This window comes from Doryrhamphus excisus, chromosome 6, assembly GCF_030265055.1.
Source record: "Doryrhamphus excisus isolate RoL2022-K1 chromosome 6, RoL_Dexc_1.0, whole genome shotgun sequence".
Lineage (NCBI taxonomy): Eukaryota > Metazoa > Chordata > Actinopteri > Syngnathiformes > Syngnathidae > Doryrhamphus > Doryrhamphus excisus.
Genome location: NC_080471.1, coordinates 20,196,134 through 20,221,181, shown reverse-complemented (window position 1 = coordinate 20,221,181; position 25,048 = coordinate 20,196,134). Strand labels below are relative to the sequence as shown.

The 25,048-nt window shown below is 39.8% G+C and overlaps 1 protein-coding gene across 1 annotated transcript in view; it reads right to left on the bottom strand.

Annotated features, from left to right (window-relative positions):
- necab2 (N-terminal EF-hand calcium binding protein 2) overlaps window positions 1-25,048 on the bottom strand; it is a 97,474-nt gene that overhangs the window by 27,704 nt on the left and 44,722 nt on the right. The window contains exons 6-7 of the mRNA XM_058075642.1: window positions 10,378-10,514; window positions 10,127-10,251 (exon numbers count right to left, since the gene is read on the bottom strand). Of these exons, the coding sequence (XP_057931625.1) occupies window positions 10,127-10,251; window positions 10,378-10,514 (262 nt within the window). The remainder of the gene's footprint in view (window positions 1-10,126; window positions 10,252-10,377; window positions 10,515-25,048) is intronic.

The window sequence follows — 25,048 nt, the reverse complement described above, 5'->3', positions numbered from 1 at the left end:
ACGGCTAGGAGACCGGAGTTCAACCCCACCCTCGGCCATCTCTGTGTGGAGTTTGCATAATCTCCCCGTCCTTCTCCGGGTACTCCGGTTTCCTCCCACATTCCAAAAACATGCTAGGTTAATTAGCGACTCCAAATTGTCCATAGGTATGAATGTGAGTGTGAATGGTTGTTTGTCTTTATGTGCCCTGTGATTGGCTGGCTCGCCCGAAGACAACTGGGATAGGCTCCAGCATTTGGCTTGCATTTGGTGACATCACATCCAGTGGTTCGTTTCCATAGTTCATATTTTCATATAGCGCGGAAAACTAAAATCCATATTGCAACAACTGCAATCAAGGATTTGAGGTAACTTGCAATGAGTCTCTTGCAGCGCTGTATTTGGTTTTTGGTCTTTGCAGAATTGTTGTAATTCAGTCACATTGGAGTCCGTCATCTGTCAGGTGGTCCCTCTGTTTGGATCCATACTTTTGGTCCTGGGCTGCGTTCACACTCAAAAATTATGAGTGTGAGCACACGCTAAAAAAACGTAGTTATAAACTTTACTGTGTTGTTGTATGCAAAAGAGAACCAGGAACTCATTTCCAGCATTTCAGTAATGACACGTACCCAAATGAAGTGAAAAAACATCATTTATCATGCATCCCCACTTTTGACTGCAGTGTGCTTGTATTTCTTTGCACTCATCACCCACTCTCACCCCCACTTCACACTCTCTCCTGAGCACCCATCCGCTATCTTTCCCCTGATGGCTCTCCCACAGCTAATTGGAGTGCTGACTGCCCACTCTTCATTAAAGGCTTTAACAGCCAGTCAATTAGCAGCTAAGTTCCACCGCCCCCACGTACAGAAACTCATCAATTAAAGCAGATTCTGTCACCATGGAAACACTGGACACAAAAACCCAGTGGTCATTTTTGATGGACTTTAAAAATACATGTGTCAGGAATGTGTCCTCATTTAAATCGTAATTTAAGTTATTCCATATTTACCTAATTTAACTTTTATTGTGTTCCCACCAGCAGCTTAATGTTAAAATATATATTTTTTTATATAATATAATATTTATATTCAGTCACTGTGAGAATTAAGAGTAGCATACTTTTTATATTTGGCTTGAGAGACTCTATTTGAGAGAGATGTATTTCAATGTTTCAGATACTATTGACAGTTACTATGGTACCCATTATGTCATTGTATGGTCATATCACTTTGTACTTCGATACGGGACAAAAAATTAAAAAAAATTAAAAAAAACAAAAAAAAAACATTAAACTATATTTGGAAAGCAGGAAGTGAACAAATGTAACAGTTACTGATTGTAAAAGTACCAGATGGAGGGGTAGGATTTAATAAGCTTTGCTTCTTCCTACTCCTTTTGGACATGTGGAACTGTGAACTGATTATGTGATGCATTCAATTGTAATCTGATGCATGTTCAAATGAAATAAAACCATTACCATTGCCCAAATTCAGCTGTGATAGGCTCCAGCATACCCCCGCCACCCTCATGAGGATTAAGCAGCATAAAAAAAAAAGAATGAATTTTTGTATTTGTACTGTTGTACTCTTCCAGGGTCAAATTAAGGAAGACCTGGAAAAGAGAGAACCAAAATGGAGGAGCTGCTTAAAGTCAAGAATACCCTGGAAAAGAATGATGCCAGGTTGACATCAGAGATGAAATCGTTAATGTAGAAGAGTGACAAGGTGACTTCCTTTTTCCGCAAAGCAAGGCATGCAATAATATGGGATGGTTTTTTTTATAAGGGTTATAGTTATGTATAGTAGTTGTCATGTTATCTACTGTAGATCTGTATATACAGTAAAAAAGTACTATAAAATGTATTTAAAGCTGCAAGCATGTGAGCAGGACTGCACAAATAAAAATAAATCAATAAAAATAATTAAAAAAAAATACAAATTAAAACTTCAACTATATTAGGAAAGCAGGAAGTGAACAAATGTAACAGTTACTGATTGTAAAAGTACCAAATGGAGGGGTAGGATTTAATAAGCTTTGCTTCTTCCTACTCCTTTTGGACATGTGGAACTGTGAACTGATTATGCGATGCATTCAATTGTAATCTGATGCATGTTCAAATGAAATAAAACCATTACCATTACCAACGTGTGACTATCCTGTAAATACACAGACATACACCAGTACTGTACATAAACACGGAATATTAATATTTATTACATGACATCATAGCGTGTCTTTTCATATAGTCTGACTGTAAACTACAATGATTGTGTGCCACATACAATTCATGTGGAATTATTGCTATGTAGGGCTATAACTAAATGGAAAGTGCCTCCATAGTTCCCATAGCAACCAATGAATAAAACAACACTAAAATTATTTCAGGGATAGGTGTGGCATTGAAAGCCTGTCGCACTTCAGCATATGATAACTTATGCAAAAAGGCACACATATATTAAGTAAATGTACTTGACAGCAAAAATTAAAATTAAATTAAAATGCAGTTGGAACTGGCTTACAAAATAAACATGGAAAAAATACTTGCATATTTGCTCTAGGGCACATATAGACAAACAACCATTCACACTCACATTCATACCTATGGACAATTTGGAGTCGCTAATTAACCTAGCATGTTTTTGGAATGTGGGAGGAAACTGGAGTACCTGGAGAAAACCCACGCATGCACGGGGAGAACATGCAAACTCCACACAGAGATGGCCGAGGGTGGATTGAACTCGGGTCTCCTAGCTGTGAGGTCTATGCGCTAACCACTCGACCACCGTGCAGCCTGAACTATAAACAACATTCATCAAAAATAAGGAGTATAGTGCCTGTCTTTGAGCGAGAGGCGGATTACACCCTGGACTGGTGGCCAGCCAATCACAGGGCACATATAGACAAACAACCATTCACACTCACATTCATACCTATGGACAATTTGGAGTCGCTAATTAACCTAGCATGTTTATGGAATGTGGGAGGAAACCCCGGAAAAATTCCACGCATGCACGGAGAGAACATGCAAACTCCACACAGAAATGGTCGAGAGTGGGATTGAACTCAGGTCTCCAAGCTGTGAGGTCTACATGCTAACCACTCGACCACCGTGCAGCCTGAACTATAAACAACATTCAACAAAAATAAGGAGTATAGTACTCTATGTAACTGCTATCTTTTTACCATGTTTTTGAGAGATACTTTGAATCTTACATTTAAAGTACAACACCTAAAGTACTTTTGTTCAACATCATTGCATGCGTACTGGGTTTTGCCATCTGTGTAACGGTGAAATACAACTCCTTTGTAGACGCTTCAGTTGATTACACTAGCGAGCTCTAACAGATGTATACGTGCCTGGAGTGCAGTGTTTCGTCTGTTAGGCTCCATCAAGGAAAAAATGCTGTACTGTGGATTTTTGTTCATTGTAAAGTAATTCCCATATTTACATATGCACCAACAGTATGGACATACATTGTAGACCAGGGGTCTCAAACTCAATTTACTTGGGGGCCACTGGAGCTCGGGTCTAGGTGAGACTGGGCCACATCAGTTTTTCCAAAAAAAACCCCGAAAAAACGCATTTATTAAAAACATTTTTTTTTAAAAAACTTCGCTTTGGTTCCAATTTTCAACAATAAAAGCTCTGATAAAACATTCCACTGTTCTCAAATATATTACTTTTTATTTTTCTACACAAAATAAGATGAAAAATAAATAAACAAATCAAGAATAAAGAAAATCAATCAATCAGTAATAAATAAATAAATATAATAATAATAATAAAACAGCAAATAATAAAAACTTAAGAAACCACATATAGTTGATGGGTAGACAAATTATTTTTTCAGATTAAAATGAACAAAGCATTATTAGAGCCCTGTAGACATGACAAAACACGACTATAGTCACATTTATACTCTTTTTATTTACAACATATTGCGCAACTGCAGGGTCTTGAGACACATGCTAACTCGCAAACTAGAGAGCTAGCGACCTAAACGGTAGCCTTCAAGTTATTTCCTTTAAACTTAAATAGCCAAAAACTTACCACTTCCACACGGATAGGGAGGATAACTATTAACAGTTATTTAACCTTTAACATGAACATTAATCAAAGGTAATAATTTTTTCTGGGTACATGATACCATACAGCATCTATATCAAACTTGCGCGGGCCGCACTAACATTAAACTTTCATATCAAGGCGGGGGCCTCAAACTAGTGTCCTGTGGGCCACATTTGGCCCGTGGGCCACGTGTTTGAGACCTCTGTTGTAGACTGTACATGGTGTAGAGATCAATGAAATGCATGTGATTTGTAAACACAGTGGAGAGATGGATTCGGCCGTTGCACACAAATACACTACAGCGATCAGTCGCTCAATATGGACACTCTGGGGGATCATTTAACTTGTTTTATTCTCGTTCTCACACTTTCTATGTTCATTATATAATCGTGTGAGCAGATTGGGTGAAGCAAAAAACGACTTTTATCAACAAGAGACGCAAAACAAGCCTGCAGTAGTTCAGTTCAGCTCAATATTACAAGGGTTATGCAACAACTGCTAACAACCTAAAAATGCTTCAAAGGCCTCACAGCTAGGAGACCCGAGTTCAATTCCACCCTCGGCCATCTCTGTGTGGAGTTTGCATGTTCTCCCCGTGCATGCGTGGGTTTTCTCTGGGGAGAATTTTCCTCCCAAATTTTCCTCCCACAGTCCAAAAACATGCTCGGTTAATTAGCGACTCCAAATTGTCCATAGGTATGAATGTGAGTGTGAATGGTTGTTTGTCTATATGTGCCCTGTGATTGGCTGGCGACCAGTCCAGGGTGTACCCGGCCTCTCGCCTGAAGACAGCTGGGATAGGCTAGGTTACCGTATTTTCCGGACTATAAGTCGCGCTTTTTTCATAGGTTGGCTGTTCCTGCAACTTATACTCCGGAGCGATTTATAAATGAATAAACTGTTTATGTTACATAAACGCTGGACACCTTTTCTGTTCATGTTTATTTTTTGATTGGCACTTTTCTTTCGGAATGAGGTGTATACAAAGGTTAGATTATTTCCGTTTGAGCAAATAACCCAAATGGAATTGGAATATTTGGGTCCATGTAAACGTGGCTATTGAATGAACTGAGGTTGCCTAGCCTCAAAATTGATTACCCACGGTTACCAACCGTTTGTTACCAGGAACTTTGGTAGAAGTTGGACTTAAGTGCGATGCCATCTCAGAGCTTAAGCTCAGCTAAACCCTTCCCTGATAGGTGACGGATGTTTGGACCCTGGGAGGATGATGAACTGCCCGGTTGACCGTCTTTGTGGTCAACCCATTTGGAGTTTAGACACATAATGAAGAAAACGTCCGTCTATTTACTGAGTTACGGAACTGTATTTAGGACTAGCTATAAATTATTCCCTGTAGCGGGACTGGTGTTGTAAAATTGGATCACTATGTCATTGTCAACGGACGGACTCATTTCAAACTCACACTGTCTTCTATGAACGAGTCAGCGAGAGAGGGTCAAGGGCTGAACACATTTCCTGGAGTGAGTAATTCAAAGAGAGACAGTGTCAAAGAAAATATATATTATTTTCCCCCAAGGGAAAAGGGTTATCAATAACTTTCGACGAATCGTTGTCAAGCTTGGGGGCCGAAAGCAATCAAACAGCGAATCCTTGTGCTGTCATGTTGTAAATAAAATATTGTCACTTTTATCGTGTTGCCTTTCAGGGATCACAACACACCCACGTTATATATAGTTTACCATAGAACAGCGTCTTATATTTTGTTGTGTTATCAGTCAATAAGTCAATCACAGACAACATGACCGACCAATTGAGATCATAGATCAAATCACTTTTAGTTTCTTTTAAGTGCACATCTGTCACATTTGTAAACTAATCTTTACGTTTTCCGTGATTGCTGTTAAAGGACCTTATGGATTTTATGGATATTTTGCTGAAAACACCAGAGGAAGCTGGGATCAAAGGTCACGTTAGTGTATTTTAACAGCAAGCCAATGCAATTTTCTTCGCATCTTCACTTCCTTGTTCCCTCTCCCCTTTCCCTGTGATTCCTTTATCACTGCTAGACAGCAACGTCATGCTTCGGTATGAAATAAATTGTCATTCATAGTTCAACATAAGTGACATATTGCTTTTAGAAGTTAATGTTCTGTTCTTTGATAGTGTTCTGTCACACGACTGCTTGTGGGAAAAGAGAACCGAATAATAAAACATGATTTATTGACACTATTATGCTCTGGTGCCACACAATACTCTTTATGAGTATCACTTGTGTTATACACTTAAGTCTGTTTAAGACGGGTGACGACAGATGGCATAACATACGTTTTACTGCTCAACGGAATGCAGCCATTCTTCTTAATTGATAAAAAAAAAAGGGTGCTGTAGAAAGACTGGATATTAAATAAGTAGATTACACTCTCATCTTTCGTCAGAAAGATCATTGTACTGTACTGAACATACTGTTCATAAGTACGTTAAAAAATCAGCTTTTAATAAAAATTTCAAGCAAAACTTTCATTCATTTTCTACCGCTTATCCTCAGAAGGGTCGTGTGGGTGCTGGAGCTTATCCCAGCTGTCTTCAGGCGTACACACTGGACCGGTCGCCAGCCAATCACAGGGCACATATAGACAAACAACCATTCGCACTCACATTCATACCTATGGACAATTAGGAGTTGCTAAATAAACTAGCATGTTTTTGGAATGGGAGTTGCACGGCGGTCGTGTGGTTAGCGCGGAGACCTCACAGCTAGGAGACAAGGGTTCAATTCCACCCTCGGCCATCTCTGTGTGGAGTTTGCATGCGTGGGTTTTCTCCGGGTACTCCGGTTTCCTCCCACATTCCAAAAACATGCTAGGTTAATTAGCGACTCCAAATTGTCCATAGGTATGAATGTGAGTGTGAATGGTTGTTTGTCTATATGTGCCCTGTGATTGGCTGGCGACTAGTCCAGGGTGTACCCCGCCTTTCGCCTGAAGACAGCTGGGATAGGCTCCAGCACCCCCGCAACCCTCGTGAGGATAAGCGGTAGAAAATGAATTAATGAATGTTTTGGAATGTGGGAGGAACATTTGGGAGGAAAATTCTCCCCAGAGAAAACCCACGCATGCACGGGGAGAACATGCAAACTCCACACAGAGATGGCTGAGGGTGGAATCGAACCCGGGTCTCCTAGCTGTGTGGCCTGCATGCTAACCGCTCGTCCGCCGTCCAGCCCCATATACTGTATATTTAGCCAAAATATCTTAAAAAATATATCTTTCACGACTTAAAACAATACCAAACATGATCTCTTCTATTGTGAACTTGTGTCATCACCTTGTTTTGCCTCTTGTGCAAAAACAAACGTAACAAAAAACATTTTCTGGCATATTGGTTGAAAAAAAAAAATATATATATACATACGTGTTTGCTAGCAAATGAGTTAATGTACTTGGATGCAGCGCTCTCTGAATAACCATCTTCCTTAGCAAAAACATTCTGTGGCTTACTCTCCTAGTTAAAGGGAATAAATAACGATGTTCGGGACAACTGTCAAGTCAGCAGTCATCCCCAAGATTGCATCGGTTTTGGCTTCTAAAACAGACCCACATCATTTAAACACTCAGGAAGCCTTTCAAGTTAATTAGCTGGTTCCTTGCCACAATACACATATATATTGGATACAGTGGAACCTTGGTTAGTGTCATTATTTCATTCCAGAACGTCCGACTCTAACCAAAACAGACGCAAACTGAATCAATAATGTAAATCCTTTCCAAAAAAAGTCAACACAAATAGTTTTAGAATTAGTTTTACTCGCAGTAAACTTGTTAAAGTACTGATATAAAAGGAATACATCAGCATTTCAGGTTAGTTTTACTGCTCCCAAAGACACGATGTGGCAGCAAGACACCACACAGACAACATCTTCCTGTTTTGTTATCAGTATTGCTATAGTAATATCATATATATGAGGTGAGAAATCATATATTTCTCACTTCAATAACCCAAAATAGAGCCGAATAATCTTTCAAGCAGCAACATTTTTATAAAGGAGATGAACTATATTGAATTGAATGGAATTTTTTTCGACATTAACTGAAAAGTACTTTAACCAGGACGGACACTAACCGAAGTTTTACTGTGAATTTACATACTGTAAGCCACAAAGGTGAAAACATCGCAGTGTTTAGTGATTCACCATAACATATGAGTTAATCACTGAAACTAAATGATCTTTTCCGCAATAATTAATTGATCTGTGCTCATATTGTGCTGACATACAGCATAACTTAAGTCACTAACTAACATTTGTAGGCGTTTAACTAATTTTGAAGTTCAGCCCACGACCCCGAATCCATCACTTAACAAATTTAAAGCACAAACAAAATGATGTAAGAAAGTGGAACACTATCACTATCACTGTTTTTTTATTTTTAAAGTGTAAAAGTGATAAAGAGCAAACACAAGTAGAAAGAACGCAATAATTGTCTTGCAAATGCTCAAACTGAGTGGCCATACTTTCTGTAGTTTTTGTTTTTTTTCTGTAAACTTTCCCAACTTTATATCCATTTCTAGTTATTGCCTTGAGTTATAGCACTTTATGTTCCCCCCATTTGGTCTAAATGAGGCAGCTCAATACAGTATGTACTGCAGTTAAAAAGCACAGACACAACCAAGGATGTGTCAGCAATTTTTTGTTTCCTGTGTGCGTTAAAAGATAGCTCTCCATATCATTAAGTATCAGTAGTCAGCGGAAAAGAGATAAAAGACCTGCCATTTTTTTTTTTTTGCCACAACTTAGCATCTTTTTCACCGATCGACCAGAAATTCTTGTGATTCACTGCCTTCTTACGGACCATTTCTCACCGCATACATCGAGTAATCGACGCTAACCAACAAGAGATCTGCACAATGAATCATGAGTCGAGTAGACAACATGGACGGACTGCTGCAAATGGGAGGGACACACTGGAAAAGATGAGGGGCCCCACAGAGGCTCACCCTGGCACAGAAACTTGGTCAAAGGGAACAAATCGGGAAAATCCTAAATCATGGAATTGATCAACTGGTCTCTCCATGCAACGAGAAGCATTTAATAAATAATTATTTAATAATAAATAAAAATTAATTTATAATGATTTATGTATAATAATTTAATGTTTTATCAGAGCTTTTCCAAAGAACCAAAGCACTGAAAAAGTGGAGGGTATAGCAGAAGCATTGAAGACTATTATATATATATATATATATATATATATATATATATATATATATATATATATATATATATATATATATATATATATATATAAATATTTAATATAATTAATATTAATTAGTATTTTTATTGTATTTTTATTTTTTCTGTTATATATATATATATATATATATATATATATATATATATATATATATATATATATATATATATATTTATATATATATTAAAAATATATTTAATATATATATTTATATATTATATATATATATAATATATAAAATATATTTTTAACATATATATATATATATATATATATATATATATATATATATATATATAAAATACATATGGGTGAGGCTGGGCCGCATCAGCTAAAAAAATATTTTTTATATATATGTTAAAAATAAATAATAATATATTATATATATATAAGATATATTATATATATATTATATAATATATAAATATATTTTTATATATAATAAATATAATATATATAAAAATATAAAATATATTTTCAATATATATATAAAATATATTATTATTATTCATTTTTAACATATATATATATAATATAAAATATATTATATATATATATATATATAAAATATCTTATTATTTATTTTTAACATATATATAAAAAATATATTTTTTTTTACCTGATGCGGCCCAGCTTCACCCAGACCTTAGCTCCAGTGGCCCCCAGGTAAATTGAGTTTGAGACCCCTGATGTAGATAATGTAATGTCCATGGCACATTCATGTTTGTATCTGACTTAACTGGATGATAAACTGCTGTGTGTCATTTCAACATCCTCTTAATGACTGTTGGTGTGAGGGCAATCATACAAGCACATGATGGATGACTCCAACCATGAGTGTGTGTGTGTGTGTGTGTCGCACCTGAGGCGGTGTTGATGGTCCTGACAGCCTCCCTGGCACTGATTCTGTTGTTTGGCGGATAATCAGGGACAACGTTGTCATGGCGCTTCTCTGAAATCCGAGGACTCGTTTTGGCAGGAATATGGCTGAAACGGAACGGAAATACAGTAACTGATTTCAGAAGCTTAACCCATCAACGGTCTTCAATAGGGAGTCTTCACCATCAGCCACCTTTGAACAATATGCAATCACACATTGTACCATCAGCTTACCCCGACTGGCTGTGCTGCTCGTCAATAGCGTCCACTGCACTCTCCACAGAGTTCAAAAGAGACTGGATTTGATTGGCGGACTCCTTCAGTAGGAAACGAGTAACAAACTGTTCCACGTTTGTTCCTCTCTCATAAACCTGGTGATGAAGAAGCATTGGTATGGTTAGGTTATACACACATTTTTTGTGATGTCACTTCCTGTGAGGATGGACTGAAAAGAGCTCTGTAGAGAGCTCAACATTTTTGACTGTTGCGGGGGTGCTGGAGCCTATCCCAACTGTCTTCAAGCGAGAGGCGGGGTACACCCTGGACTGGTCGCCAGCCAATCACAGGGCACATATAGACAAACAACCATTCACAATCACATTCATACCTATGGACCATTTGGAGTCACCAATTAACCTAGCATGTTTTTGGAATGGGCTGCACGGCGGACGAGTGGTTAGCGCGCAGACCTCACAGCAAGGAGACCAGGGTTCAATTGCCATCTCAGTGTGGAGTTTGCATGTTCTCCCTGTGCATGCGTGGGTTTTCTGCGGGTACTCCGGTTTCCTCCCACATTCCAAAAACATGCTAGGTTAATTAGCGACTCCAAATTGTCCATAGGTATGAATGTGAGTGTGAATGGTTGTTTGTCTATATGTGCCCTGTGATTGGCTGGCGACCAGTCCAGGGTGTACCCCGCCTCTCGCTTGAAGACAGCTGGGATAGGCTCCAGCACCCCGCAACTCTTGTGAGGAAAAGCGGTAGAAAATGAATGAATTAATGTTTTTGGAATGTGGGAGGAAACCGGAGTACCCGGAGAAAACCCACTCATGCACGGGGAGAACATGCAAACTCCACACAGAGATGGCCGAGGGTGGGATTGAACTCGGGTCTCCTAGCTGTGAGGCCTGTGTGCTAACCACTCATATACGATGCTTTTCTTCATCCTAAACACCTGAGGTCACGTTTCAAAACATGATGCAATACTGCAGATGACTTGCATTAATGTTTCGCTCGCTTGCCTCGAGCATTTTTGTTAGCTTCATCTTAAAGACAGTTATGGGCTATTCAGCAGAAATCTGCTCCAAACTAAATTATTAATGCATAAACACTAATATTCAATACAAAGACTACTGATCTACAGTATGTTGACAGTATCTTTCCAAATGCCTGAGAAGCATCAGAACTGAAAGGTGTTTGGGTTTGTTTGATCTGAGAAAAAAATGAAAGCGGTGAATCTGTGATGTACAAATAATGATATGGATTCAAGAGTGTCACTGGGCAATCCATTCCGGAAACGGAATCAGCGTACTCCTTTAGCTAATTTATACAACAGCGCTACGACGTCAATTTATGTAGAGGATTCAGCTACAATTTTTCTCTAAACTGAGAAATCCCATACATGCTTTCATCTGTATTTTTTCAGTGTCTTATTAAAATATCCACTTGCACCATCCATCATTTTCTATGCCGCTTATCCTCAATAGGATTCCAGGGGTATGCTGGAGTCGATCCCAGATGATTTCAAGCGAGAGGTGGGATGCGCAAACAATCATTCACTCATTATTTGGAGTCGCCACTTAATCTAACATGCATGTTTTTGGAATGTGGGAGGAAATCAGAGTACCTGAAAACCTACGCATGTTCGGGGAGAACATGCAAACTCCACACAGAGATGGCCGAGGGTGGAAATGAACCCTTGTCTCCTAGCTGTGAGGTCTGCGCGCTAACCACTCGAACGCCGTGCAGCCGAGTCATTAAATTCAAGCGGGGGATTCGAACCCAGGTCTCCAGACTAATATGCCAAACACTTGGCGCCCCATGGTGGGGCTCCAAAAATCTTGCAAAATATTTTTAGGTGGGGGTGGGGGTTACCTGTTATCTATTTTGCTGCCGTACAATAGATCAACGGATAGCATAGATTACACGTGTCTAACATATATACAAAAATAGGCCGATATTAAGAAAGATATGTACTCCAATATTTAGAGGCAAAATGGATGAGACAGAGGGCTGCACGGCAGATGAGTGGTTAGCACGCAGGCGTCATCGCTAGGACACCCGAGTACGAGTCCACCCTTGGCCATCTCTGTGTGGAGTTTGCATTTTTCTCCGGGTACTTCGGTTTCCTCCCACATTCCAAAAACATGCTAGGTTAATTGGCGACTCCAAATTGTCCATAGGTATGAATGTGAGTGTGAATGGTTGTTTGTGTATATGTGCCCTGTGATTGGCTGGCGACCAGTCCAGGGTGTACCCCGACTCTCTCGCCTGAAGACAGCTGGGATAGGCTCCAGCACCCCCACGCGACCCTCGTGAGGATAAGCGGTAGATAATGAATGAATGAATGTAAACACATGTGGCTGTACGTTGGACGAGTGGTTAGCACGTAGGCCTCACAGCTAGAAGACCCGAGTTTAATTCCACGTCCATCTCTGTGTAGAGTTTGCATGTTCTCCCCGTACATGCGTGGGTTTTCAGGTACTCCGATTTCCTCCCACATTCCAAAAACATGCTAGGTTAATTAGCGACTCCAAATTGTCCACAGGTATGAATGTGAGTGTGAATGGTTGTTTGTCTATATGTGCCCTGTGATTGGCTGGCGACCAGTCCAGGGTGTACCCCGCCTCTCTCGCCTGGAGACAGCTGGGATAGGCTCCAGCACCCCCACGCGACCCTCGTGAGGATAAGCAGTAGAAAATACTGGACTGTAAACTGAAACAAAAATCACCCATCTTATGTAATTAGAATGATGCTAATGCAGAACTGGGATGAAATTTAATTTGACATGCATGTTTAATACTTTCATATACCGAGACATAAAACAGTTCACACATGTAAAGCCTGTTAGAAGCACACGTGGAAACGTCACTATCAGGATAGACCATAATTGACTACATTTGCACTCCAGAGAACGGAGTCAACCAGTCATGTCAGCTTTTGCTGTCAGAAGTCACAGTGCAGTGATTCAGGAAGACAATTAAGGTTCCTGTGCAGTCAGCCATTCTCTGCTGCTCTCTAATCAAAGACAAATGCTCCCAAGGGACACACACATGCACACAGGCCGCATTGACTTCTATTATATCTGTTATATCTTTGTGTGTACCTTTTTATAAAAAAAAAAGGTACACACAAAGGTCCACACACCATTGACCATGCACCTAATATATAAACATATAAACATGAGGTCATGTTGAAAAAAGTCTAAGCTCTTATGTAACAGAATTTAATGTTAATGTTATTAATGTGAATGAAATTATGTCATCGTGACGAGAGAACGCTTGAATGGGGAAGTATTACCTCGGCGGACCGCTCAATCATGGCGGGATGTCATCACAAACACCAACCAACTAACTAAATATAACTAAAATATAAACTATACATTCATTCATTCATTTTCCACCACTTATCCTCACAAGGGTTGCGGGGGGTGCTGGAGCCTATCCCAGCTGTCTTCAGGCGGGGTACACCCTGGACTGGTCGCCAGCCAATCACAGGGCACATATAGACAAACAACCATTCACACTCACATTCATACCTATGGACAATTTGGAGTCGCTAATTAACCTAGCATGTTTTTGGAATGCGGGCTGCACAGCGGATGAGTGGTTAGCACGCAGACCTCACAGCTATGAGACCCGGGTTCAATTCCACCCTCGGCCATCTCTGTGTGGAGTTTGCATGTTCTCCGGGTACTTCGGTTTCCCCCACATTCCAAAAACATGCTAGGTTAATTGACCCTGGACTGACTCCACACAGAGATGGCCGAGGGTGGAATTGAACCATGGTCTCCTGCGATCTGTACAAGCTACAGATCGCATCTAACTATATTAGGAAAGCAGGAAGTGAACAAATGTAACAGTTACTGATTGTGAAAGTACCAGATGGAGGGGTAGGATTTAATAAGCTTTGCTTCTTCCTACTCCTTTCGGACACGTGGAACTGGGAACTGATTATGTGACGCATTCAATTGTAATCTGATGCATGTTCAAATGAAATAAAACCATTACCATTACCATCTGACTATTTCCTGTACGATTCAAGTGTGCCACAACAGCACCCCGAGACATGTTGACGATGTCCCGGGAAAGGAATTCATGGAATTAGGAAACATCCGGTGGGCCAGATTAAGACGCTTGGCAGGCCTGGTGTGGCCCATGAGCCGCAGTTTACCCACCCCTGCCCAATAGTCACTTTTATACTCATATTAGCTTGTATAGGCAATAATAACACATATGTAACTCACCATTAACATTGGGAAAGTTCTGTGTTGGAGTATCCTGTCAATCGCATGGCATTAATATATCAGCATTTGATTGATATCTAACATTATTCTTCCATACATACATAGAAAGAGTGATCATTTATTAATTAATTTTGGGAAAACTTCAATTTGGGAAAGGTACGACTGTAGTCTACTGATGAATATCATGCTGGGATTAGACTTGCAAAAAAGGAACGCCCGTCTAAACCAACAAATATTAACGATAATTGTATATTGGCTTGTTTTCTTGAGGGGATTATGATTGCATTATGGATCCATTGTGCAGAATTCATCATAGAATGAATCTGCTGATTTATTCTCAGTGCAGACTCCCATTATAGTGCTTGCTCTGATTGGAAGTAAAAAAAAAAAAAAAGTAATTTCTTTTTTGTTTGGATGTTTATGTTTTTATAAACCACCAGAAGCTTGATAAATGACAGAGGTAAGCTTTTCCAGCAGGTGAAACAGACCATAAAACATTTCTATTGGATTATTGCAATTGGGTTTGCTAAGGTCAAAGTAATACCCCGGGGTCCTATTATCCAGAATAGACATATCAGATAGATCTTTCAAATAAAGTCAGTTGCCCTTTTTGATTGATAACCATTTGGATTCAATAAATGTCATACAGGAAAACATCAGGCTATATTTAGCCATGTTAAAACTCTGTTAAAAAAGGGTCAGGGTTGTTTTTGTTGGTATCTATTAGGGACTCTTAATGCGAGTATGCAAGACGGCAACCTAATATTAGTATGAAAATGAGCTATCAACTCTTTTTTCATTTTTTTCCAATATCATTTTTTTCTGCTGATAATGATATTGATCTCATCAAACTGTATCGTGCTCAGTTTGTCTGTGGTGTGCAATTATTTTGCATTTGGATTGTAAATATTCAGTTTGCAATGACAGGAATTTAATTACAGTAAACCTCGGATATATCGGACTCGGATATATCGGAAATTCGCTCACAACGGACAGATAAAAAAGAACCGATTTTTCTGTAATGCATTTCCAATAAAAATTCATTGCATATATTGTATTTTTTATAACGGATTTCGCCTATTTCGGACAAAATCTCCAGTCCCGTTCCAATGCATTTCCATTAAATTTCCCTCGCATATATCGGATGGCCGCATTGTGGTGCTCCGATTCGCCGAATCGTGACAGGCCGCTATACAACGTCATTTGCAGCGTTTGCAGCGTTGCCTGCACGTCCAGGTACATTGGAAACATAGTCAAGGAAGTGTCTTTTTATAACGGATAAAATCCGATTTACGCATATAGCGGATATAAATCCGATATATGCGTAAAACGGACATTTTCCGGTATACGCATAGAACGGATTTCGCTTATATCGGACCAAACCAGTGGGAACAATTGAATCCGATATATCCGAGGTTTATTGTATGTTCATTTTCGGCACTTTGTATTGAGTTGTGGACTCCTATAGAAGCAGCTACTCACAGAAAGCTTTCTAGATCTTCCAGATTCTGCACCTTTTTCTGCAGTGTTTCCATTGACTTCAATCATCCGAACTAAATGGTCTGTTTAATTTACTTCACTCCCGGGTCTCCTCTAGGTAAGCCCGCTCCGCTGTGATTGGTCACACTCCCGAGTGTGCTCCCGAGGACTTCCGGATATGTAGGTCAGTAGAAACACCAAGCGTGCAGAACCATCCAAAAAGTCTTTCATGACTCATTTCAACAATATTTATAGGTCAGAAAATAGAAAATGCATAATAGATCCATTTTTATTATTTTTATTTTTTATTATTATTATGTTACACCATGATATCACTCCATCTTACTCCCCTTGCATATGTCTATCACGTATATGCTCCATTGGCCTATAAGCGTGTCCTTCGGGTCCAGCCAAAGAACCTGAGATAGAAACCATGTGATCTATAATTCACACAGATGGCTGACCCAGGAGAATACAATATACTTGGCCCCTAAGAACGTGGTGATTAGCTACTGTATGTAGCATTCTTAGCATGTGTGTGTACAGTGTTTCTCTGAAGGTCAAAACAAGTAGGCAGGCGTGACATGGTGAATTTAATCTGGTCGTAGAATTGACTGTGTCAGCACGTGTAATACATCCGTTACTATCATTGGCCCACACATTGGTTCAATGCAACATATTTCGACTGGGAGATTATATGTCTTCATTTACTAATGTATTATTATGCTTTAGTGACAAACATAATTCTAATGTAGCCATGGAGCCGTAAAAACGATATCACCACATTGAGACAAAGATCAGAGGTTATACAAATTATCATGAGTTGTATTCATTCTGCATTATAAAGCTTTAAATGTCCAGTCCGCTCAATGAATAACTGGCATACATAAAACCCATCATAAGTGGCTCTAAAAACTATTAGAGATCATCGTAATTCTGACCAGATTATAGTTCCATACTTTCGCCGCTTCCATTTCCCTCACTCTGAAAATGCATTGTGATGAACTAAACTTTGGAAGTTGACAGTAAAGTAGGAATTTTGGGGCGATCCGGAAGATGACTGAGATGAATCTGATGGTAATTATCCATCTTGTTGGTCCTTATGTACCTTGGACATCGTAATTCTGACCAGATTATAGTTCCGTACTCTCGCCGTTTCCATTTTCCTCACTCTGAAAATGCAACGTGATGAACTAAACCTTGGAAGTTGACAGCAAAGTAGGAATTTTGGGGCGATTCGGAAGATCACTGAGATTAATCTTATGGTAATTGTCCATCTTGTTGGTTCTTATGTACCCTGGTCATCGTAATTTTGAACAGATTATAGTTCCGTACTCTCGCCGTTTCCACTTATCTCACTCTGAAAATGCATTGTGATGAACTAAACTTTAGAAGTTGACAGTAAAGTAGGAATTTTGGGGCGATTCGGAAGATCCCTGAGATGAATCTGATGGTATTATAACCGGAGACTTTAAATTGTCCATTTTGTTGGTCTTTCTGTGCTCTGCAATTGACCGTCTCTTGATCAAAGTTTTACTTTCCACCAGAACGCCTTGAGGTCAGACCTCAGATACTGCAAGTTTGATATTTCCAACGTTCTGAGAAGTCTGAACACATTATGACCTTGTTCAAACTGCCAGCTCCAAATTCGATTTTTGTCATAGTCTTTTTTTTTTAATTTAATTCAGCTTGATTTGACAAAGTCTGAACAGAAGAAAAAAAATCCCAGTGGATCCAATTTGTGCCGATCGAAGTGACACGAACACACAACACAAAGTCATAAATGGAGGGCATAACTTTTGGCAACAGTTCTGATTAAGTAAAAAAAAAAGACAAATTTGACAAGGGAGACGCAAAACGGCGCAGCCAGAGCTACCTCCAGATGCTACTGTGCATAACCTTGTCAGACGTCATTAACATAGCAACTCATGCTGCTACGTCAGAGCAGAGCTGTTATGTTATGGACGCAGCAAAACTGATGTGATCAATTGTTACCCTATTTGCCCCCAAAATTCTGTTTAGCTTCGTCTCCAGTGTTGAGACTATTATTTGTAGTTTTAATATAATTTGTTCTCCTTCAAAATTTGACAGGTGATTGACGCATACTAATGGATAGATACAGCAACAACACTAAGATGTCCGCTGTCATTGGGATGGCTGTGTCTTCCAGCACAAGACGTGTACTCCAGTCCTCGGGTAAAAAATGCTGACGGAAAACGGACATCTTGTTTTGTCTTTGTAGCGAAATTGATAGCTCGGTATCGACTCTTCCGTCTGTGAATGATGCTAATGTTAGCGTCGTGTTAGTCCGCAAGATGAAAATACATTTTCATGTTAGCTGCTACAATAATAATATGGCTGTAGCATGGTTAGAATACAAGTCAAGTTATGTAAATGGAACACAGTTGCACTTTTTGTGAAGGCTTTAGCGTCAAAATAGGTATTTCCTATGACGTCTGTTGTTAGCCAGCTCATATTAGCTCGTTTTCTCACACTAGAATGCACAGCAAAGGGAAATGTTTCACATATTCTGTTTGGCTTCGTCTCCATTGTTGAGACTATTATTTGTAGTTTTAATATAGTTTGTTCTCCTTCAAAATTTTACAGGTGATCGACGCATACTAATGGTTAGATACAGCAACAACACTATGATGGCTGTGTCTTCCAGCACAAGACGTGTACTTCGGTCCTCAGGTAAAAAATTCTGATGGAAAACGAACATCTTGTTTAGTCTATGTAGCAAAATTGAGAGCTAGGTATCGACTCTTCCGTCTGTGAATGATGCTAATACGAGCGTCGTGTTAGTCCGCAAGATGAAAATACATTTTCATGTTAGCTGCTACAATAATAATATGGCTGTAGCATGGTTAGCATACAAGTCAAGTAATGTAAATGGAACACAGTTGCAGTTTTTGTGAAGGCTTTAGCGTCAAAATAAAGGTAAAATTAAAAAAAATATAAAAAAAATAGGTATTTCCTATGATGTCTGTTGTTAGCCAGCTCATATATATCGTTTTTCTCACACTAGAATGCACAGCAAAGGGAAATGTTACGCATTTCACAAATTTAATTGTGAATCTTCTTCTTCTCTTCCTCTTTCGGCTTTTCCCTTCAGGTGTCGCGACAACAAATCAATCTCCTCCATCCAACCCAGTCTTCTGCATCTATTCTCTCTCACACCAACTACCCTCATGTCCTCCTTCATTACATCCATAAACCTCCTCTTTGGTCTTCCTCTACGCCTCCCAGCTCTAAACGCAACATCCTTCTACCAAAATATTCACTATCTCTCCTCTCTGACTTTATCTCCAAAGCCTCTAACATGTAATGTCCCTTTTATGTACTTGTTCCTGATCCTATCCATCCTGGTCACTCCCAATGAAAACCTTAGATTGTGAATGATGGTCAAAATTTAAAAAAAGTGCAGTTCCACTTGTGTAGATCCCATCCCTTGTTTTCGAGTACAACTGTCACATTGGGGGTTATATTATTGACTAATTCTTAATTAATAATAAGTTAATTAACTAATAAGTAAAGTGCTGGTAATAATGCAAATGATCCTATGAGGGAGCTTGACCAGTCTCAAAGAGGATGTCACCACACAGATTATACAGTACTCAGTATGTAGTATATATACAGTATATGTCTTGGGCAATAATGTTCCTTCAAATAGATAAAAACAACTAATTTTATGAGATAACCCAAGTTTGTGCAACAGCAACTATGTTGTGGATTGCCATGGCAAAGAAAGACCACATCACATGTGAAAGGAGTAAAAACTTGAACAGCTCCACAAGTCTGCAGAGAGATAATCTTGTTAGACTGAGATGTGGCATTGTTTCGCCTACAGCAGGTTCAAGTGCACACTAAGGAAAGTGCATGGAGTGGAGGCTGTGTGAGTGCAGCGAGGGAGTGGCAGAAAGAACAAAGATGTCTCCGATCCATCACAACATCTCAGCAGGGGGGGGGGGTCTGATGTGAAACAAATTACATGCCTGCCTCTTTGACATGTGTGAAGGAATGAAAATGGGCTCAAATACAATAGATGGAGGTGTACTATGACAGGGTTTACACATCTATTTCTTCTTTTGTTTTTGGTATGGGTTTGTGTTTATTGTTGTTTGTGTAGTGGCGATTATACTAAGACTGCAAGGGAAGCTCAGCACCCCCTAAAATGTACAAAAAAATGGTGAAATATGTCAATTTCATTGACTAAATATGAGCTAAAATACCAACCAAGAATACAAAGAATCAGCTACTTATCACAAGAAAACGTACACGATTTCATTCTTATTGATTGACAGTCGGATTCATCACTGAATCATCACTGACTTTGATGGCGAAGCGTTGAGTGGGTTGTTCCACAGCGTGGATATATGCTGGTCTTTGTCCCGCCCATGTGAGTGTGAATGGTTGTTTGTCTATATGTGCTCTGTGATTGGCTGGCGACCAGTCCAGGGTGTACAACGCCTCTTGCCCAAAGACAGCTGGGATAGGCTCCAGCACACCCCGACCCTCGTGAGGATAAGCGGTAGAAAATGAATGAATGTTTTTAGAATGTGCAAAGAGGGCTGCACGATGGACGAGTGGTTAGCACGCAAGGCTCACAGCTACAAAACCCGAGTTCAATTCCACCCTCGGCCATCTCTGTGTGGCGTTTACATGTTCTCCCCGTGCATGCGTGGGTTTTCTCCGGGTACTCCAGTTTCCTCCCATATTCCAAAAATATAGACACACAACCATTCACACTCACAATTAACCTAGCATGTTTTTGGAATGTGGGAGGAAACCGGAGTACCCGGAGAAAACCCACGCATGCACGGGGAGAACATGCAAAACTCCACACAGAGATGTCCGAGGGTGGAATTGAACCCTGGTCTCCTAGCTGTGAGGTCTGTGCGCTAACCACTCAACTGCCGTGCAGTTCATTCCAAAAACATGCTAGGTTAATTGTCCATAGATATGAATGTGAATGTATGAGTGTGAATGGTTGTTTGTCTATATGTGCCCTGTGATTGGCTGGCGACCAGTCCAGGGTGTACCCTGCCTCGCGCCCGAAGACAGCTGGGATAGGCTCCAGCACACCCCGACCCTCGTGAGGAAAAGCGGTAGAAAATGAATGAATGTTTTTAGAATGTGCAATGTCTGTCACTAATGGATAATATAGAGGGCTGCACGGTGGTGAGTGGTTTGCACGCAGGGCTCACAGCTATGAAATTCCATTCCAAAAACATTCATTCATTTTCCACCTCTTTTCCTCACGAGGGTCGGGGTGTGCTGGAGCCTATCCCAGCTGTCTTCGGGCGAGAGGCGGGGTACACCCTGGACTGGTCGCCAGCCAATCACAGGGCACATATAGACAAACAACCATTCACACTCATAATTAACCTAGCATGTTTTTGGAATGTGGGAAGAAACTGGAGTACCCGGAGAAAACCCACGCATGCATGGGCAGAACATGCAAACTCCACACAGAGATGGCCGAGGGTGGAATTGAACCCTGGTCTCCTAGCTGTGAGGTCTGCGCACTAACCACTCGTCCACCGTGCAGCCCATTCCAAAAACTAGGTTAATTGGTGACTCCAAATTGTCCATAGGTATGAATGTGAGTGTGAATGGTTGTTTGTCTATATGTGACCGGTGATTGGCTGGCGACCAGTCCAACTGGGGGTGGGGTTATAGTGAAAAGATTTGAAGAGACAGTTTGACATAGATTGTTTAAAAACATATCAAAACCCTTATGTTATTATTCATCATGACACCGTTTCGACATCAACGCATCAACAAAGCCACCAGCTTTATAAAATTGAGCAAATGCATCAAATTCTTCACACCATACACCCATTTCTTTTATGATACTATTTATGTCAGAAGTGGTTCCGGAAAACAATTTTAATTGGCTGTGTAGCAGGTGGATTTAAGTAGTACAGTTTTTCCAGTGTGTGTGTGTATGTGCAAGATTTCATTAAATCTCCTGTCCTGACTGTCCTGTATTAAAGCTTCCTTTAAGGAGACATTCTCATTAGCACTGTATTGTCCTATTATTTTTTTTTTAGCTTCAACATGTACACACACACATTTTAAGCTTTTTTTTTTTAAATATAAATCTGGTCAGGAAATTGTAAAGACCTCACTTCCACATCCTCTTTTGTGTCACTTCCTTCTTTTATCACCATCTCCTCTTTCATCTCCACTTTATTGTCTCCTTCACCTCATGCTCTTCACCCTGGCCTTTCTTCATGAGGATTAAGTTGAAATAGATCAGTCAGGGAGGGTTTGAGTATACAATAACATGTAAGCAGGATGAGGGGAAAGCAATCGATGGAGGAGAATAGCAAAAGGAGAGCGGTTTACTGGTAGCAAAGTACAAGTCAACGTAGGAAACCGAGTAAGACACGGTGGATTCGATAAATAGATGTCTTACATATCTCAGGTGACAGTTGATATGTGATCACCGGTTGGCCACTTTGTGTTGCAGTCATCACTAATTCATAAGCATTTAATGGAGTCAAGGAACCAAATTATGCACCGGCAGGGAATTATGTAAATGTGTACCTTATACAGTACTTGGAATCTAATGTAAAACTACCATATTTGAATCAATGTTACCACGAGACAAGAAATCAATAACCGGGATACATAAGTCAAATATTGTCAGACAAATAACTCAACAAATTGAACAGCGCTTAGTATCGTGTATGTAGACACCCTTCCCCCCTCAAGGCAGATTAGCAAGTAAAGAAAAAAACATGTTATAGACTGCATCACATATTGTTTTACAACTATGTTTCTGCAATAGGCAGCACACAATATGACAAGAATAAGGCAGTACAGAAATGAATATTAACGGATATTAACATACAAAGGGAAGGGCAATATCATGCAACATCCAGTTAGTGCACTTCCTGGTGCAACATAACATATTTTCATTAACACAACATAAACTAAAAATCCAACTAATTAACATAATTCTTTTTAGGTACATGTTTTTGGAATGTGGGAGGAAACCGGAGTACCCGGAGAAAACCCACGCATGCACGGGGAGAACATGCAAACTCCACACAGAGATCGCCGAGGGTGGAATTGAACCCTGGTCTCCTAGCTGTGAGGTCTCCGCGCTAACCACACGACCGCCGTGCAACCCCCATTCCAAAAACATGCTAGGTTAATTGGCGACTCCAAATTGTCCATAGGTATGAATGTGAGTGTGAATGGTAGTTTGTCTATATGTGCCCTGTGATTGGCTGGCGACCAGTCCAGTGTGTACGCCCGAAGACAGCTGGGATAGGCTCCAGCACCCCATGCGACCCTTGTGAGGATAAGAGGTAAAAAATGAAAGAATGAATGAATGAAAGTTTTGCTTGAAATTTTTACTAAAAGCTGTTTTTTTTTAACATACTTACAGTATGCCCGAGAGGCGGGGTACACCCTGGACTGGTCGCCAGCCAATCACAGGGCACATATAGACAAACAACCATTCACACTCACATTCATACCTATGGACAATTTGGAGTCGCTAATTAACCTAGCATGTTTTTGGAATGTGGGAGGAAACCGGAGTACCCGGAGAAAACCCACGCATGCACGGGGAGAACATGCAAACTCCACACAGAAATGGCCGAGGGTGGAATTGAACTGAGGTCTCCTAGATGTGAGGCATTCATGCGAACCAATGCAGCCTCTAGGGCTATTATAATAGCTAAATATTAAATATTAGATACTAACTATATAAAAGGAAAACCATACTAATAAATCCTTGCCACTGTCCAAATACTTCACAACTTAAACTGTCTGCCTAAATTGTGATTGTCATGATTTATGAGTGATCATTCCACGATTCACCTTCTCCGCTTCTCATAAAACGTATCGACAAATTAGCGAATGAAATTATTTTGCTTTCATTCCCACATCGTGGAAAGGAAGAACACTAGTGGAGGGGATGTTGTGTTGTCAGCTGGGTGTGCTGACTGATGAGGTTACACCCAGGGCATGAATAATGCAGCGTACTTTGGGGTGAGGAGGAGACAGATGTGGTTGGGTAATTGGGTGAAAGGAGAACAGATAGGGAGGAACAATAATTAGGGATATCGTCCAATGGCACTCCAACCCTCCTCTTTTCATGTGTAATGGATTCTCTCTCCATTTCCTCCTTTTTCTTTTTCCTCAGCGCCACACCAATCTTTTTTCTATAAACGACGTCAGTCCTTCTTGTTCCTTTCTTCCATCACAGCCATCTTTAGTTCTACTTCATGTCTCTTTAAAGCCCCATACAGCATTCATGATATCTGTGCATTGTCAGTATGTGGGATCGTTAAAACTCTTAAATGCTATTCTTGTTTTTTTTTGCTCGTTAGCTTGTTTTTAGATGTGAATGTAGATGGTAACTGGTTACAAACTGCTATTCCCAATGGACCAGAAGTTTTTCGGCTAGTTTCAGTGACCTTTCACTCACATCCAGTTATGTACATATATGCAGCAAACAAACAACAAATACCCAAACACTATAATAACTATAAAAGCAATCTTCACTCGCTAAATGTACTGCAAAAAAAGGGTCAGTAAGGATAATTCATAATGCCGCCTACAGAGAACATACTAACTCCTTATTTCTAAAATCACAAATACTTCAACTTGCTGATATAGTTCATCTTCAAACAGCTAAAATAATGCATAAGGCTAAAAATAAGCAATTAGCTAAAAATGTCATCCAATACTTCTCTACAAGAGAGGAGAAATATGATCTCAGGGAAGAAGTACATTTGAAACACTTATATGCTAGGACTACGTTAAAAAGCCATAGCATTTCAGTATGTGGAATCAAACTATGGAATGGATTGAGTAAGACCCTCAAACAATGCACAACGATGAGCCAATTCAAGAAACAATACAAGCAGTTGATGTTTGCTAAATACAAGGATGAAGAGTCTTGAACCAGTCATGATGTGCTATATATATCACTAT